Here is an 18,051-nt window from a genome sequence, read left to right on the forward strand (position 1 = left end):
CATAATATGTTACGTTAACATACCAGGCACGTTCTCAGTTGGTTATTTATGCCTCATATGACGTACACTTATTCAGCCTGTTGTTCACTATTATTTATTTATTTTAAATTGCCTTTCAAATGTCTATTCTTGGTGTTGGCTTTTATCAAATAAATTTCCCCAAAAAATGCGACTTATATATGTTTTTTTCCTTCTTTATGCATTTTCGGCCGGTGCGACTTATACTACGGTGCGACTTATACTCCGAAAAATACGATATATATATATATATATATATATATATATATATATATATACATATATATACGTATATATATATATATATATATATATATATATATATATATACACATACATTTATATATACACATATACATGTATATATACACATACATTTATATATACACACACATACACATATATCAGTGTTTTTCAACCTTTTTTGAGCCGAGGCACGTTTTTTTCATCCGTTTTTTACCTTAATGCATCCCCCAAGTTAAAATGTGTGGACACCCCTGATGTCGTATGTTACAATCCAACAAGATCCAACAAAAAAAGTTGGCGATTACAAGCACAACAATACTTCTCAGATTCTGGCCTTGTAAAAATGTGGGGAAAAAAACCACATCTCAGCATAAAATATTAATACCATCATGTGTGACCATTTTTGGTTTTGTTTTACCCCCTCAAGTGAAGCTGAACACACTTGCTTTCCTGCAGCAGTTCCACTTTGGAGTCTTTTATTTATACGTCAAACTGAAGGAGCAGGACATTGGCAACATTGTCTGGATCACAGCGTGCGTCACGCAGCGACACAAGTCTAAAATACACAATTATATCGCCATTTTTCAAGGAACCAATTAGGTGGCAAACAAAATGGCGTGACAACAGTTTGAATTTAATCAATGCACACTAAAGTCAGTGACAGATCATCTTGATTGTAACTAATAATTCTTGTGATTAACAGTGAAAAAATGTAAGTGATGTCTTACGTCGGAGAAGCTCCTCTGTCATGGTTCTTCTCATAAAGTCACCCATCTTCAGTCTTTTACCAACAAACAAAAAAAACAAGACAAACTATGAAACATCTGTTTTCTATTGATGACAGAGGTTCGGACCAAGTATGATTCCCATCATGCACATGGAGAACTTACAGCACTGGACAGGGACCTCCAATGGGATGTAGTTGCGTTGGCATAGATGAACAAAGGCAGCTGCTAATCGGCAGGGGGCTGCGGAGGAGCTTGACTCGCAAACCAAAGAGAATTGACCGGGGTCCACCTGATGACACGGACAAAAAAAAAAAAAATCAGTTGCTAACTCCATCCATCCATCCATCTTCTTCCGCTTATCCGAGGTCGGGTCGCGGGGGCAGCAGCCTAAGCAGGGAAGCCCAGACTTCCCTCTCCCCAGCCACTTCGTCCAGCTCCTCCCCAAGGCGTTCCCAGGTCAGCCGGGAGAGATAGTCTTCCCATCGTGTCCTGGGTCTTCCCGGTGGCCTCCTATCAGTTGGACGTGCCCTAAACACCTCCCTAGGGAGGCGTTCGGGTGGCATCCTGACCAGATGCCCGAACCACCTCATCTGGCTCCTCTCGATGTGGATGAGCAGCGGTTTTACTTTGAGCTCCTCCCGGATGACAGAACTTCTCACCCTATCTCTAAGGGAGAGCCCCGCCACCCGGCGGAGGAAACTCATTTCGACCGCTTGTACCCGTGATCTTGTCCTTTCGGTCATAACCCAAACCTCATGACCATAGGTGAGGATGGGAACGAAGATCGACCGGTAAATCGAGAGCTTTGCCTTCCGGCTCAGCTCCTTCTTCACCACAACGGATCGATACAGCGTCTGCATTACTGAAGACGCCGCACCGATCCGCCTGTCGATCTCACGATCCACTCTTCCCTCACTCGTGAACAAGACTCCGAGGTACTTGAACTCCTCCACTTGGGGCAGGGTCTCCTCCCCAACCCGGAGATGGCACTCCACCCTTTTCTGGGCGAGAACCATGGACTCGGACTTGGAGGTGCTGATTCCCATCCCAGTCACTTCACACTCGGCTGCGAACCGATCCAGTGAGAGATGCTGATCTTGGCCAGATGAAGCCATCAGGACCACATCATCTGCAAAAAGCAGAGACCTAATCGTGCAGCCACCAAACCAGATCCCCTAAACGCCTTGACTGCGCCTAGAAATTCTGTCCATAAAGGTTATGAACAGAATCGGTGACAAAGGGCAGCCTTGGCGGAGTCCAACCCTCACTGGAAACGTGTCCGACTTACTGCCGCAATGCGGACCAAGCTCTGACACTGATCGTACAGGGAGCGGACCGCCACAATAAGAGTCCGGTACTCCATACTCTCTGAGCACTCCCAACGGGACTTCCCGGGGCACACGGTCGAATGCCTTCTCCAAGTCCACAAAGCACATGTAGACTGGTTGGGCAAACTCCCATGCACCCCCAAGGACCCTGCCGAGAGTATAGAGCTGGTCCACAGTTCCACGACCAGGACGAGTTGCTAACTGTCGACTGAATATGAGCCACATGTTCAGTTAGTCTATCTTACAGACGTTTTTCTTAATGACTAAAAGAGTATTGTCTGTGAATCAAGAATCGGTTTGAAACAAGAATTGATACGGAATGGAATCATCACCCCAAGTATCGGAATCAAAATCGAATCGAACCGTGAGTTGCTGAAAGAGTCACATTCCAGTGCGATGATACATCACAAAATGTACATATATACAATACAACATGTTTGTACCACATAGATATACTAGCTTTAACAGTCAATCCAGCCCTAAAACTTGCAGCGAGGTGAACATAAATTAGTGAATGATCTTAAATTGTTACTTGAATTACAACAGGCAAGCAAGGGAAAAACACTCAAAATACTGTAGACATTATATGGGTGTCTCTATTCGTGGCCATGATACTGAACAGCATGATCTGATTGGTTTGGTCTCATCGAATGGACAATACTACTCTAGGATTAATATTTTTACCTGATTTAGCCATTTTTATGCTTGAAAATGCTAAATTAGATACAACAATAATGCAGAACACACTTAAACAAAATAAAAACATCTGCAACGTGGTGAAACTGCAATGTTTGTATGAAAAGTGAATTGTCACATTTTTTTAATACAACTTGGTACAATAAAAAAAAACAAAGAAACGCAAGTCTGTCTCACAAGTTACGAATATACGGTTAATTGGAGACTCCAAATTGGCCTTAGGTGTTAATGTTAGTGTAAATTAAATTCTACAAACCCCAAAACCAGTGAAGTTGGCACGTTGTGTAAATCGTAAATAAAAACAGAATACAATGATTTGCAAATCCTTTTCAACCTATATTCAATTGAATAGACTGCAAAGACAAGATACTTAACGTTCAAACTGGTAAAGTTTGTTATTTTTTGCAAGTATTAGCTCATTTGGAATTTGATGCCTGCAACATGTTTCAAAGAAGCTGGCACAAGTGGCAAAACAGACTGAAAAAGTTGAGGAATGCTCATCAAACACTAATTTGGAACATCCCACAGGTGAACAGGCTAATTGGGAACAGGTGGGTGCCATGATTGGGTATAAAAGCAGCTTCCATGAAATACTCAGTCATTCACCAACAAGGATGGGCGAGGGCAACGTTCCCTCTAAGGTGCGCGCCTGCGCAATTGCGCACTGCTCAAGCGTCCTCTGCGCACAGCAAATATATGCCGCGCACCAAATCAAATCCCATCTGAATTCTAAACAAAATAAACACATTTATTCTGTGTAATTTTGCAATGCAACTCTGAGTGACAGTGACAACAAGCGGCCCTAACGGTGTTCGTCAACACCGTTCAATTATTGTAACGTCTATCGAGATGCTTCGAGGACAGGAATTATATCGATCACTTTATTGAGCAAAACTGTTTATATTCGGCCATAACCACACCAAAAACATGAGTAAAAACTTCTATCTCGAAAAACTAGTCATTTTCTGCCGTACAAACCAGGCCAAAACCAACTTGTCATCTGTCACCAACACGCATACCACTGAGCCTCTGGTGCGTTTATGGTCACACAAAAAGTCGGACAACTCAAACACCACACAAAGTTAGACTGTGACTCCTCAGTCATACGTGTGCTTATTCTACTGTCATTTATTAATAATGTTAATTTATTGATATTAATCATGGAATGCTGTTACTAGAGAAAGTTACAGGAATGCACACTTCATCCTATGCTTACATTTCATTGTGCAACATGAGGATGTTTAAGGGGAACTAAATGTGATCTCTGAAAGGGGTACAAATGATTTCCAAAGCAGGACCCCCACCCAGACAGATTGTACAATACTAATCCATAGCTTATGAAAAACAAGATCTATTTTATTTCCATTACAAGTGGGCCAAATCACTAATATTACTAAATAATCTCATGAAAATGACTCCTCTCATCTGAGTGTTATTATAAAAGATTGGTTTGAGACAGGTGTGCTGCTGGTATTGCCACGTGTGATGTTGCTCACATGTGCTCCACTGAATGCTCAGGGAGTTTTTGTGTTTGCTCAGACACATGAACAATTAGAGGGAACATTGGGCAAGGGTCACCACTTTGTTAAAAAAATGCGTGGGCAAATTGTCGAACAGTTTAAAAACAACAATTCTCAACGAGCTATTGCAAGGAATTTAGGGTTTTCACCATCCACGGTCCGTAATATCATCAAAAGCTTCAGAAAATCTGGAAAAATCACTGCACGTAAGCGGCAAGGCCGAAAACCAACATTGAAAGCCCGTGACCTTCAACCCCTCAGGCGGCACTGCATCAAAAACCGACATCAGTGTGTAAAGGATATCACCACATTGGCTCAGGAACACTTCAGAAAATCACTGTCAGTAACTACAGTTCGTCGCTACATCTGTAAGTGCAAATTAAAACTCTACTATGCAAAGCGAAAGCCATTTATCAACAACACCCAGAAACGCTGCCGGCTTCCCTGGGCCTGAGCTCATCTAAGATGGACTGATGCAAAGTGGAAAAGTGTTCTTTGGTCTGACGAGTCCACATTTCGAAACTGTGGACGTCGTGTCCTCCGGACCAAAGAGGAAAAGAACCATCCGGACTGTTCTAGGTGCAAAGTTGAAAAGCCAGCATCTGTGATGGTATGGGGGTGTATTAGTGCCCAAGGCATGGGTAACTTATACATCTGTGAAGGCAACATTAATGCTGAAAAGTACATACAGGTTTTGGAGCAACATATGCTGCCATTCAAGCAACGTTATCATAGACGCCCCTGCTTATTTCAGCAAGACAATGCCAAGCCACGTGTTACAACAGCGTGGCTTCGTAGTAAAAGATTGCGGGTACTAGACTGGCCTGCCTGTAGTCCAGACCTGTCTCCCATTGAAAATGTGTGGGGCAATATGAAGCCTAAAATACCACACCGGAGACCCCGGACTGTTGAACAACTTAAGCTGTACATCAAGCAAGAATGGGAAAGAATTCCACCTGAAAAGCTTAAAAAATTGGCCGTCTCAGTTCCCAAACGTTTACTGAGGGTTGTTAACAGGAAAGGCCATGTAACACAGTGGTAAAAATGTGTTGCTGCCATTAAATTGTAAGTTAATGATTTGCTAAAAAAATTAACTTTCTCAGTTTGATCATTAAATATATTGTCTTTGCAGTCTATTTAATTGAATATAAGTTGCAAATCATTGTATTGTCTTTTTATTTACGAATTACACAACGTGCCAACTTCACTGGTTCTGAGTTTTGTATATGTGCCGTGTGGTTGACATGTGACAGGGTGTGTGCGTATGTATGTCCCCCGCCCCTCGGCCAAAGTCAGCTGCAAGAGCCTTCAGCTCACTCGTGACTGACAACCAGACAAGCGATAGAGACATAATGAGTCAATAAAAAATATAAATAAATAAACTGTGGTCAACATGTGTAACGAAAGCGTGTTTTCCACTAGCAGACTGAAACAAACATGGGCCCCAAGAATATGTTATTTCTGTACCAATGAACCCAAAACAATGTATTTATGCCTAGAGAATTATAGAGGCCGTGTCAAACATGTTCACTCTTAATCAGTCAACCGTGGAAATACTGGGGAGTTCCACATTTAAACTCTGACATTTATTGCAGTGCATCATAAACATTTTATTTACCGATGTACTATGATAATATCATTTGATTAATGCATGTCCTTTTGTTTACCACCACATACAAATGCAGTACAACCGGTGCTTGTGGTGGCATAACTAAATTGAAACAGATGCGCATAGAATATAAAAAATTAATGTATTTACCCTAGTTTTCTCTATATTCTCAGATCTTTCCACTGATTATTTGCTGGATGTGCTCTCTTTAATCCAAATCAATGCCAGATCAATTTGAAGTTAAGTGAGCACTGTCTGACGAACACTTGTTTCCTCGGGGATCAACACCAGCAGACATCACCCTTTATGTTCATCACTATTGTCAGCCCTGATTTCATACTTACAACCCTGAAACAGGAGCTCAGAGGAGAATCCGCAGAAGAGAACAAAAAGTCACATGTCACTTCCCTCGTGGCTGCCTGGGAAGCGTCTTCTGCTTTGGCTGTAGACGTTGCACACTCTGAGCTTATCTAGACACAAAAAAGGTATACCGGTGTCCGAGAAATTCCATAACAACAAAAGCTCATGTCATGCACAGGTATGTAACGGAGACGATGTCCAGTCTTACTTGCCAGCTGTAGAAAAACTCCTCCATGTTTCCAGTTTGAGAACCTTCAGGCAAAGGTGAGTCGTTTCCTGCTTCGTTGTCATTGGTCCCCAGCAAGCCAGTTGACAGGCCTGCGCACCAAAACAGACTTCTGTGACTAGCACAAACAATGTTCCGTTTGAATATATCCATCCATCCATCCATCTTCTTCCGCTTATCCGAGGTCGTGTCGCGGGGGCAGCAGCTTAAGCAGGGAAGCCCAGACTTCCCTCTCCCCAGCCACTTCGTCCAGCTCCTCCCGGGGGATCCCGAGGCGTTCCCAGGCCAGCCGGGAGAGATAGTCTTCCCAGCGTGTCCTAGGTCTTCCCCGTGGCCTCCTACCGGTCGGACGTGCCCGAAACACCTTCCTAGGAAGGCGTTCAGGTGGCATCCTGACCAGATGCCCGAACCACCTCATCTGGCTCCTCTCGATGTGGAGGAGCAGCGGCTTTACTTTGAGCTCCCCCCGAATGACAGAGCTTCTCACCCTATCGCTAAGGGAGAGCCCCGCCACTCGGCGGAGGAAACTCATTTCGGCCGCTTGTACCCGTGATCTTGTCCTTTCGGTCATGACCCAAAGCTCATGACCATAGGTGAGGATGGGAACGTAGATCGACCGGTAAATCGAGAGCTTTGCCTTCCGGCTCAGCTCCTTCTTCACCACAACGGATCGATACAGCGACCGCATTACTGAAGACGCCGCACCGATCCGCCTGTCGATCTCACGATCCACTCCTCCCCCACGTTTGAATATATATATATATATATATATATATATATATATATATAGAACCGGCCAAAAGTTTGGACACACCTCCTCATTCAATGCGTTTTCTTTATCTTCATGACTATTTACATTGTAGATTGTCACTGAAGGCATCAAAACTATGAATGAACACATATAGAGTTAAGTAACTGAAAACATGTTTTATATTATAGTTTCTTCAAAAAAAAACACCCTTTGCTCTGATTACTGTTTTGCACACTCTTGGCATTCTCTCGATGAGCTTCAAGAGCTAGTCACCTGAAATGGTTTTCACTTCACAGGTGTCATAGTTTTGATTCCTTTAGTGACAATCTACAATGTATATAGTCATGAAAATAATGAAAACGCATTCAAATGAGAAGGTGTGTCCAAACTGTTGGCCTGCAATGTATATATGTATATGTTTATATATATATATATTAGAGCTGCATCTAACAACTAATTTGATAATCGATTAATCTGTCGATTATTACTTCGATTAATAATCGGATAAAAGTATTTTATTGAAAAAAAACAGCATACTGGCACCATACTTATTTTGATTATTGTTTCCAAGCTGTTTGTAAATGTTGCAGTTTATAAATAAAGGTTTATAAAAAAAAATAAAATAAAAAAAAAACATTTAAAAAAAATTAAAAAAATTGCCTCTGCGCATTTGCATAGCATAGATCCAACGAATCGATAACTAAATTAATCGGCAACTATTTTTATAATCGATTTTAATCGATTAGTTGTTGCAGCCCTAATATATATATATATATATATATATATATATATATATATATATATATAGATATATATATATATATATATATATATATATAAATAAATATAAATATACTGTATATATATATATTTACCTTATTTTTCGGGCTATAAGTTGCACTGGAGTATTAGTCGCATTTTTTGGGGACATTTATTTCATAAAACCCAACACCAAAAATAGACATTTGAAAGGCAATTTAAAATAAATAAAGAATAGTGAACAACAGGCTGAATAAGTGTACGTTATATGACGCATAAATAACCAACTGAGAACGTGCCTGGTATGTTAACGTAACATATTATGGTAAGAGTCATTCAAATAACTATAACATATAGAACATGCTATACGTTTACCAAACAATCTGTCACTCCTAATCGCTAAATCCCATGACATCTTATACGTCTAGTCTCTTACGTGAATGAGCTAAATAATATTATTTGATATTTTACGGTAATGTGTTAATAATTTCACACATAAGTCGCTCCTGAGTATAAGTCGATGAAAAATAGTAGTATTTATATATATTTCATAGTATAAAATGTATACTATGAAAAAAAACTGCGACTTATAGTCCAAAAAATACGGTATACACACACATACATATATATATATATATATATATATATATATATATATATATATATATATATATATATATATATATATATCTCAATGTCGTTGTGGCATGTTAACTTTAGCAGTCTTATAACACACACATATATACATAGATACCCTGCCTTTTCGCCCGTGTGCAGCTGGGATATGCTCCAGCACCCCCCGCTTCTGAAAAAAAAGACTTAAGGCTATAATTGCTGCCAAAGGTGCAACAACGTTTTGAGCATAAGCTGTACTTATGTACTTACTTAAATGTGATTTTTAAATTTTTAATACATTTGCAAAATGTCATTATGGGGTATTGTGTGTAGAATTTTAAGGACAAAAATGCATTTTTTCCCATTTTGAAATATGGCTGTAACATAAAAACATGTGGAAAAAGTGAAATGCTGTGAATACTTTATGGATGCACTGTATACTTTATATATATTCTGGAGCTGAATCTAATCAACAGTCACTTTTTTCATGCAAACGTCGTTCCGAGCGTTCGATTAGCAGGAGGATTTGGAAGGGGAGAAGCAGGCTGGTGTATTTTACATAATACAGGCTGTTTTAGAGCTTCAGAAATAGACATTTTATGGGCCTCTCAATTACTCGCTTTTATTTGCTTTCCATGGGTGGCTGTGGAATGTAACCGAAGCAAATAGCTGAAATGTACTGTATACATTAGGGTTGTCTCGATACCAATATTTTGGTACCTGTGTCGGTACAAAAATATATTTTGATACTTTCCTAAATAAAGGGGACCACAAAAAATTGCATTATTGGCTTTATTTTAACAAAAAATCTTAGGGTACATTAAACATATGTTTCTTATTGCAATGGAAGAACATATTTGTCCTAAAATAGTAAACATACTAGACAACTTGTCTATTAGTAGTAAGTAAACAATCTAAGGCTCCCAATTTGTCTGCTGACATATGCAGTAACATCCATCCAGCCATCCATCCATTTTCTACCGCTTGGCCCTGTCGGGGTGGCGGGGGGTGCTGGAGCCTATCTCAGCTGCATTCAGGCGGAAGGCAGGGTACACCCTGGACAAGTCACATATTGTGTCATTTATCATTCTATTATTTTGTCAAAATTATAAATGAATCTACATGTTAATTTACTGTTAATATCTGGTTAATTTCCGTTTCAACATGTTCTATCTACACTTCTGTTAAAATGTAATAATCACTTATTCTTCTGTTGTTTGATACTTTACATTAGTTTTGGATGATACCACAAATTTAGGTATCGATCCGATACCAAGTAGTTACAGGGTCATACATTGGTCATAATTTAAGTTCTCATGTGTCCAGGGACATATTTCCTGAGTTTATAAACATAATAAGAATTTTTTTTTAAATGAAAAAAGATTTTGTGATGATAAAAAATATTGATGTAATCATAGTAGATACACTCTTGTACTTGGTATCATTACAGTGGATGTCAGGTGTAGATCCACCCATGGCGTTCGTTTACATTCAGGAGTGCTAGCCTGTTGGTGGTGACGCCGGTGAGCTATTGTATCCTCCTACGATGTGTAGTGAAGCCTGTTTAGCTATTCCTCGTCCTGCAGGGATGATACTTGTAGAAAACTCACTTTGTCGCCAAGTAGGCGAGGATTAGTGATTTAGAAGTAGCTAAAACACTGCTGACTGCGGATGGACATTAGCCGCTAACTAGCTAGACATGTTTTAAAGCACCTCTTCCTGAGGGCGTTTCAGTCTTATAACTTCACTTTTATCTTTAGTTTTTAAGCCAAAATGTCTGTGTCTGTGTCTGCTTGTAAGTACTCAGTGATTGTGCGCTGCTGAACATGCTCCTCTGCTCGTAAAACCAGCAATGTCAAAACGTGACGAGGCGCCGTCATGCCTGTAAAAAAAAATATGGCGAACCGGTACTTTTTAAACAGAGTATAGTACCGTTTTTGATTCATTAGTACCGCGATACTATACTAGTACCGGTATACCGTACAACCCTAGTATAAGTCGCTCCGGAGTATAAGTCGCACCGGCCGAAAATGCATAATAAAGAAGGAAAAAAACATATATAAATCGCACTGAAGTATAAGTCACATTTTTTGGGGAAATGTATTTGATAAAACCCAACACCAAGAATAGACATTTGAAAGGCAATTAAAAATAAATTAAGAATAGTGAACAACAGGCTGAATTAGTGTACGTTATATGACGCATAAATAACCAACTGAGAACGTGTCTGGTATGTTAACGTAACATATTATGGTAAGAGTCATTCAAATAACTATAACATATAGAACATGCTATATGTTTACCAAACAATCTGTCACTCCTAATTGCTAAATCCCATGAAATATATATATATGTCTAGTCCAGGGGTGTCAAGCTCAAATACAGAGTGGGCCAAAATTTAAAACTGAACAAAGGTTGAACAAATTAACCTTTTAATAGGGACCAAAACAAGTTTTGCATTGAATATTGAACAAGCAAGGCTTATATAACTTTATAGTGACATGCAAAATCAAGTTTCAAATAATAATAATAATTAAAAAATATCAATGGCATATCATATGCAATTTAAATAAAAATTGAATGCCTCTTTTCTATTTGCAGCCTTCTGAGGTAAATATCAACATTAACTTTTTCCACAGGCTAATCAATTTGAAAATAAAATAACAATGAATAAAACAACCATTCAGGACTTTAAATTGCTCAGTTTGCAACACACTGATCTAATCTAATGTGCCCAAGCCAGATACCTGGCATCTTTTCTTGGATGCTAGTTCATTAATGTCGGGGCTCAGGCTTTGAGCTGAGGCAACCTTCATTATCGAACGAAGGTGTTCATCAGTCATTATATCTCGTCCACCCGGACCACAGTCTTGGGGGCGTGCCTTAAAGGCACTGCCTTTAACGTACTCTACGAGCTATCGTCACGTCCGCTTTTCATCCATTCTAACATCGTTCAGACCCAGTCACAAGATATGTGCGGCTTCTGTACGCACACAAGAGTGAATGCAACGCATACTTCATCAACAGCCATACAGGTCACACTGAGGGTGCCAGTATAAAAAACTTTATCACTGTTAGAAATATACGCCATACTGTGAATCCACACCACACAAGAATGACAAACACATTTCGGGAGAACATCCACACCGTAACACAACATAAACACAACAGAACAAATACCCAGAATCCTTTGCAGCACTAACTCTTACGGGATGCTACAAAATACTCCCCCGCTACCACCAAACCTCCCCCCCACACACACACACACACACCTTGTAGCATCCCAGAAGAGTTAGTGCTGCAAAGGGTTCTGGGTATTTGTTCTGTTGTGTTTATGTTGTGTTACGGTGCGGATGTTCTCCCGAAATGTGTTTGTCATTCTTGTTTGGTGTGGGTTCACAGTGTGGCGTATATTTCTAACAGTGTTAAAGTTTTTTTATTCGGCTACCCTCAGTGTAACCTGTATTGCTGTTGATGAAGTATGCGTCGCAATCAATTGTGTGTGCGTGCAGAAGTCGCACATGTTATGTGACTGGGCCAGCATTTGTTGGACTGGCTGAAAAGTAGTGATGGGATTGGCAGTTCTTTTGACTGTACTGAATCACTAGAATCAGTTCCTTAAATTGAGTCGTTCAAAAAATTCGTTCACCGAAATCCCCCCCCCCCCCAAAGAAAAAAAAAAAGGAGGGGGGGTGTGCGTAGTACAGTACAGTGCAGACATTCACGGGAGAAGCAGCAAATAGGGTGAACGCGAGTCCCTACACAGCTCTGTTCATGCAGTACACCAGGCAGTGAGTGACTGACAGCGCCACAGTCAGCACAGTTCAGTACGTGAACCTGAATCACTTCTGCCGCAGCAGTTCTGTGTGCAGGTCGGCGAATCATGAGTCAGTCAGTAACAGCTTCCCCAGCGGCAGATCTCGGTGTGTGTCAGTTCGCGAACGACACAAGCCCTCAGCACCCAATGAACGACGCACACAGTGACTGAACGAGAGCCTCAATGTGACGTCCTCCTCCGCGACACAGTCAGTTCTCTGTGTCAGTAGGTTCGCGAGTCCTGATTCTGAATGAGTGACTGAGTGCAGTGCGAACCTGAATCACGTCCTCAGCGAAAACCAGTCAGTTCTTGTAGGTTCGTGAAGTGAACCTGAATCACTCAGCTACAGTTCTGTGGGCCAGAGGGCGACAGACGTGAATCGCTCTCTGCCCTGACAGACTCCCCTTGACGTTTGCAAACAGACATTGCAGCTGTAGTAGAGATTCTGTTACTTTTAAAAACACTGTGTGCGCGTTTCCGGCCTATCCAATAAACAAAGTGTGACTAAATGTCTTGGTTGTTAAATATGTTTTATTGCACTGAAATGAAAATTAGAAATAAATAAAAGTGGGAAATAAAAAAAATAGTAATAGCCTACTAAAATGCTTGCAATCAACAGTTAAATAAATAGGCCTCGTTTGTTTAGTGCAAAAACAAATATTAAATTAAAAACCCTTAACAAATGCCAACATAAAAACTAAATGTTCTGTAGCAAAGAAAAGGTAAACTTAAATATGCAAACAAAAAGAAAATAAATACCTTCAAAATAAAACAAATAAATTAAGAGCCAGAAATGCCAACATAAAAACTAAATGTTCTGTAGCCTACGTTTAAAAATATAACAAAGAAAATATCAACTTAAATGTGCAAACAAAAAGAAAATAAATAGGTTACCTTAAATAAAACAAAATAAATATTAAACCAAGTGCCAGAAATGCCAACATTAAAACTAAAATGTCTGTAGCTTACATTTAAAAATTTAAAAATGGAAATATCAACTTAAATATGCAATAAAAAAAAAAATAATTAGCTTAAATAATATAAAAATCAAGAAACTAAACACACACACACACACACACACCAAAAGTGTCAAACAAAGGAAAGATTGTTCTTGCACATTATGTTCTCTTTCAAGGTATTTTCGTCCAAAGATCTTGCCCCTACTCCAGATTTGCATTTAAAAATACAAGCTGGCTGACTTTGGATGAGCTGAGCCGATTATTTTTGTTACAATAACTGTGTAAATAATAGCCTATGTATGTGTACATACATAAGTTATTATTTCTATTTTAAATCTTCTCAAAACAGCCTGCCCTACACTTTACCCCCCGCCCCACCCCCTCGCGTCGCTGCTGCTCAGCCTTGCCCTGCACTGACTTTCTTTCTGTCTCCTCTACTCTCATAACTTTATGTGTTGAGATAATGGGGACGGTGTTTGTTTTCATGTGGCTTGAGTCAACATTAGCCGTTAGCTTGGAGAATGAATGGAGAACAGATGCCAATGGCATGAAACATATCCCCGCGACGGGAGGAGAATCACTCGCGGCATTGGGGCAAGCAGAGCAGAGAGCGAGAGCGAGGTCGTTCACTGAGTGATTCATGTCATTAATCCGCGGTGAACGAATCGTTCGCTCAGTCCCTCCCCCCCCACCCACATGATGAGTAGCTGGCTGCGTCATTCGCCGACGTGGAGGGTTCAGTGAGTCACAGAATGCGCCAGTTCCACTCATACCGGCATGGTCGCGGCGGAGCTCAACTGAACTGAGAAAGGAACGAATCAGTTCATGAAGTGATTAGGTTCAGTACGTTCACTCAAAAGATTCGTTCGTTCGAACGAATCGTTCGCGAACGACACAACATTACTGAAAAGCAGACGTGACGATTTTCGGGAGGGGCGCTGAAGTTTAGAAGACTCCCGGGAGGGTTGGCAAGTATTAGAATTAGCGGTGAATGCAGTGTTACCGCGGCACCGCGGGCCAGCTTAAGTGTTAATTTGATATCGCCTCAAGGGCCAAGTGAAATTACACGGCGGGCCAAATTTGGCCCGCGGGTCAGAGTTTGACACCGATGGTCTAATCTCTTACGCGAATGAGATAAATAATATTATTTGATATTTTACGGTAATGTGTTAATAATTTCACACATAAGTCGCTCCTGAGCATCTACTTGAGTAACTTTTGGGATAAATTGTACTTCTAAGAGTAGTTTTAATGCAACATACTTTTACTTTTACTTGAGTATATTTATAGAGAAGAAACGCTACTTTTACTCCGCTACTTTTATCTACATTCAGCTCGCTACTCGCTACTAATTTTTATCGATCTGTTAATGCACGCTTTGTTTGTTTTGGTCTGTCAGACAGACCTTCAAAGTGCCTGCGTTTCAACAAATACAGTCACTGGTGACGTTCACTCCGTTCCACCAATCAGATGCAGTCACTGGTGACGTTGGACCAATCAAACAGAGCCAGGGGTCACATGACCTGACTTAAACAAGTTGAAAAACTTATTGGGGTGTTACCATTTAGTGGTCAATTGTACGGAATATGTACTGTACTGTGCAATCTACTAATACAAGTTCCAATCAATCAATCAAAAGTGTGAAGGAAAAAAGACCATTTTTTATTTCAACCGTACACCCCGTCAAAAGCCTAAAGACTGACTGCACAGTTCCTGTCTTCACAATAAAAGTGCCGCTCCATCGCGCCTGCGCTTTCAAAATAAGAGTCTCCGAAAGCCTGCGCAAACAAGCTAGCAAGCTACGGAGTTTGCCGCCAATGTATTTCTTGTAAAGTGTATAAAAACGAATATGGAAGCTGGACATATAAGATGCCAAAAACCAACCACTTTCATGTGGTATTGGACAGAAAGGAGGAACTTTTTTTCTCCTCCATTTGAAAACGTGGACGTTTGTCATCACTACTGTCTGATTCCAATCAATGCAAGTCATCAGAATCAGGTAATACACCAACTTATATTCTTGTCTTCATGAAAGAAAGGAATCTATATGTGTTAAACATGCATGTATATTCATTAAAACACTATTAACATGTAAACAAAAACGGCAAAAAAATAAATATAAATTATATACTGTATATATATCAATGTATGTATATATATATATATATATATATATATATATATATATGTGTGTGTATATATATGTATACATGTGTGTGTGTGTGTATATATATATATATATATATATATATATATATATATATATATATATATATATATGTGTGTGTATATATATGTATACATGTGTGTGTGTGTATATATATATATATATATATATATATATATGATATGTGTGTGTATGTTACTCATCAGTTACTCAGTACTTGAGTAGTTTTTTTACAACATACTTTTTACTTTTACTCAAGTAAATATTTGGATGACTACTCCTTACTTTTACTTGAGTAATAAATCTCTAAAGTAGCAGTACTCTTACTTGAGTACAATTTCTGGCTACTCTACCCACCTCTGCTCCTGAGTATAAGTCGCACCCCCAGCCAAACTATGAAAAAAACTGTGACTTATAGTCGGAAAAATACAGCATACATAAAATATATAAAAATTGTTCCTACCATGAAACCATCCATCAAGAGTCAAGCTACACACTTCATGTCTCAGGTCACATGAAACCGACACTCCATTGTGATTGGACACCTCCACAATGCGTGATGCCCTTCGGACGGTGACACCACCATCACCGTGCCATGTGTGTGCCACTGTGTTGTTGCAATCAACCGTCACCTGTGACACAAACACCAGTTTTATGCATGAATTATATATGCTGACTTCCGGGTTGCGCTCATTCATGCATCCACCTGTCCATTACGCTGGATGCTGACGGTGCTGTTGTTTATGCCGAGCAAGAGGAGGTAGTGTGGGTGTGGATTGAGCAGAAGCGTAAATGAGGGGTCAGCACTGACATCTTGGGCCAGGAGACGTGGGCACGAGCTTGGTAGTTCATAAAGATGGCCATCAAATGTCACCACAAACTGATCCGCCACCAGCAGAGCTTGGTCTTTTGGAAACAAATCAATACACATTTTAAAGTCAATGAAATGGCTTATTAGCTGCTTTCAAAAAATATGTTTTTCTTACGAAGAAAGGGACTATCCATGATTTTCCTTTTGAGGCGATAAAGTTCAGCCGTGGGTCTGACAGAGGTGAGGCTTTGCAAGGGCCGCAGCAGGAACTCTTCTAAAAGGATCCCCACCAGACCGACCCGAGGCACACGTGTCCAGTGGAGGGTGGGCAGCGGCACAGACACTTCAACTGAACACTCGCTGTGGAAACAAAATGACTGATTGAAACATGTTAGACAACACAGGACCGGATAAGCTGCAATAACACGATGTAATGCTTAGTCCTGGGCAGAGGTGGGTAGTGACGCGCTACATCTACTTGAGTAACTTTTGGGATAAATTGTACTTCTAAGAGTAGTTTTAATGCAACATACTTTTACTTGAGTATATTTATAGAGAAGAAACGCTACTTTTACTCCGCTCCATTTATCTACATTCAGCTCGCTACTTGCTACTGATTTTTATCGATCTGTTAATGCACGCATGTTTGTTTTGGTTTGTCAGACAGACCTTCAAAGTAGGATCTATCGCATGCCTGCGTTTCACCAATCAAATACAGTCACCGGTGACGTTTGACTCCGTTTCACCAATCAAACAGAGCCAGGCGGTCACATGATTAACAAGCTTAAGCTTGCATGAACTCCACGTCAAATTTGAGGAAGCACAAGTAACGTTAGTAGATATTTTGGCTGTCACCTTAGGCTGATGTTAGCTTCCCTGCTATGAATCACTGTCAAATGTACATCGTGTGGGGACATTTATTAATGCACTGCATCCTCATAGACACAAACACACACACGCACACACACACACACACACGCATGCTTAGATACACCAATCAGTGTGTTCTCAGGCGCACCGTGCAGCCCACACATATCAGTTTATGGTTTGCGTAAAGGCTAACTTGTTATTTTCCTTTGTAATCTCTGCCTACTGAGCCTATGGTGCTGTTAAGTTATTGTGGCTCAATTTGCCTTAATTCTTTTATGTTAATGTATTATTATTATTTAATATATATTATTGTTTTAGTTGCTTAAGAGATATTCCTGGCTCTGAATTTGCTCATTGCTATTTTTATGTTTTTGTGCATTATTTGTTGCCGTCATCATTAAACGAACAGGTTACTCAGTACTTGAGTAGTTTTTTCACAACATACTTTTTACTTTTGCTCAAGCAAATATTTGGGTGACTACTCCTTACTTTTACTTGAGTAATAAATCTGTAAAGTAACAGTACTCTTACTTGAGTACAATTTCTGGCTACTCTACCCACCTCTGGTCCT

General features: G+C 40.0%; 1 protein-coding gene across 1 annotated transcript in view; it reads right to left on the reverse strand.

Moving 5' to 3' along the window:
* Positions 1-738: 738 nt before the first annotated feature.
* The window catches only part of LOC133579338 (uncharacterized), a 204,885-nt gene continuing 187,572 nt past the window's right edge, over positions 739-18,051 (reverse strand). The window contains exons 61-66 of the mRNA XM_072912283.1: positions 16,786-16,970; positions 16,506-16,705; positions 16,263-16,431; positions 6,714-6,823; positions 6,490-6,615; positions 739-1,281 (exon numbers count right to left, since the gene is read on the reverse strand). Coding sequence (XP_072768384.1) covers positions 1,096-1,281; positions 6,490-6,615; positions 6,714-6,823; positions 16,263-16,431; positions 16,506-16,705; positions 16,786-16,970 — 976 coding nt within the window. The 3' untranslated portion in view covers positions 739-1,095. The remainder of the gene's footprint in view (positions 1,282-6,489; positions 6,616-6,713; positions 6,824-16,262; positions 16,432-16,505; positions 16,706-16,785; positions 16,971-18,051) is intronic.

This window comes from Nerophis lumbriciformis, linkage group LG03 (assembly GCF_033978685.3).
Source record: "Nerophis lumbriciformis linkage group LG03, RoL_Nlum_v2.1, whole genome shotgun sequence".
In the NCBI taxonomy this organism is placed as follows: Eukaryota; Metazoa; Chordata; class Actinopteri; order Syngnathiformes; family Syngnathidae; genus Nerophis; species Nerophis lumbriciformis.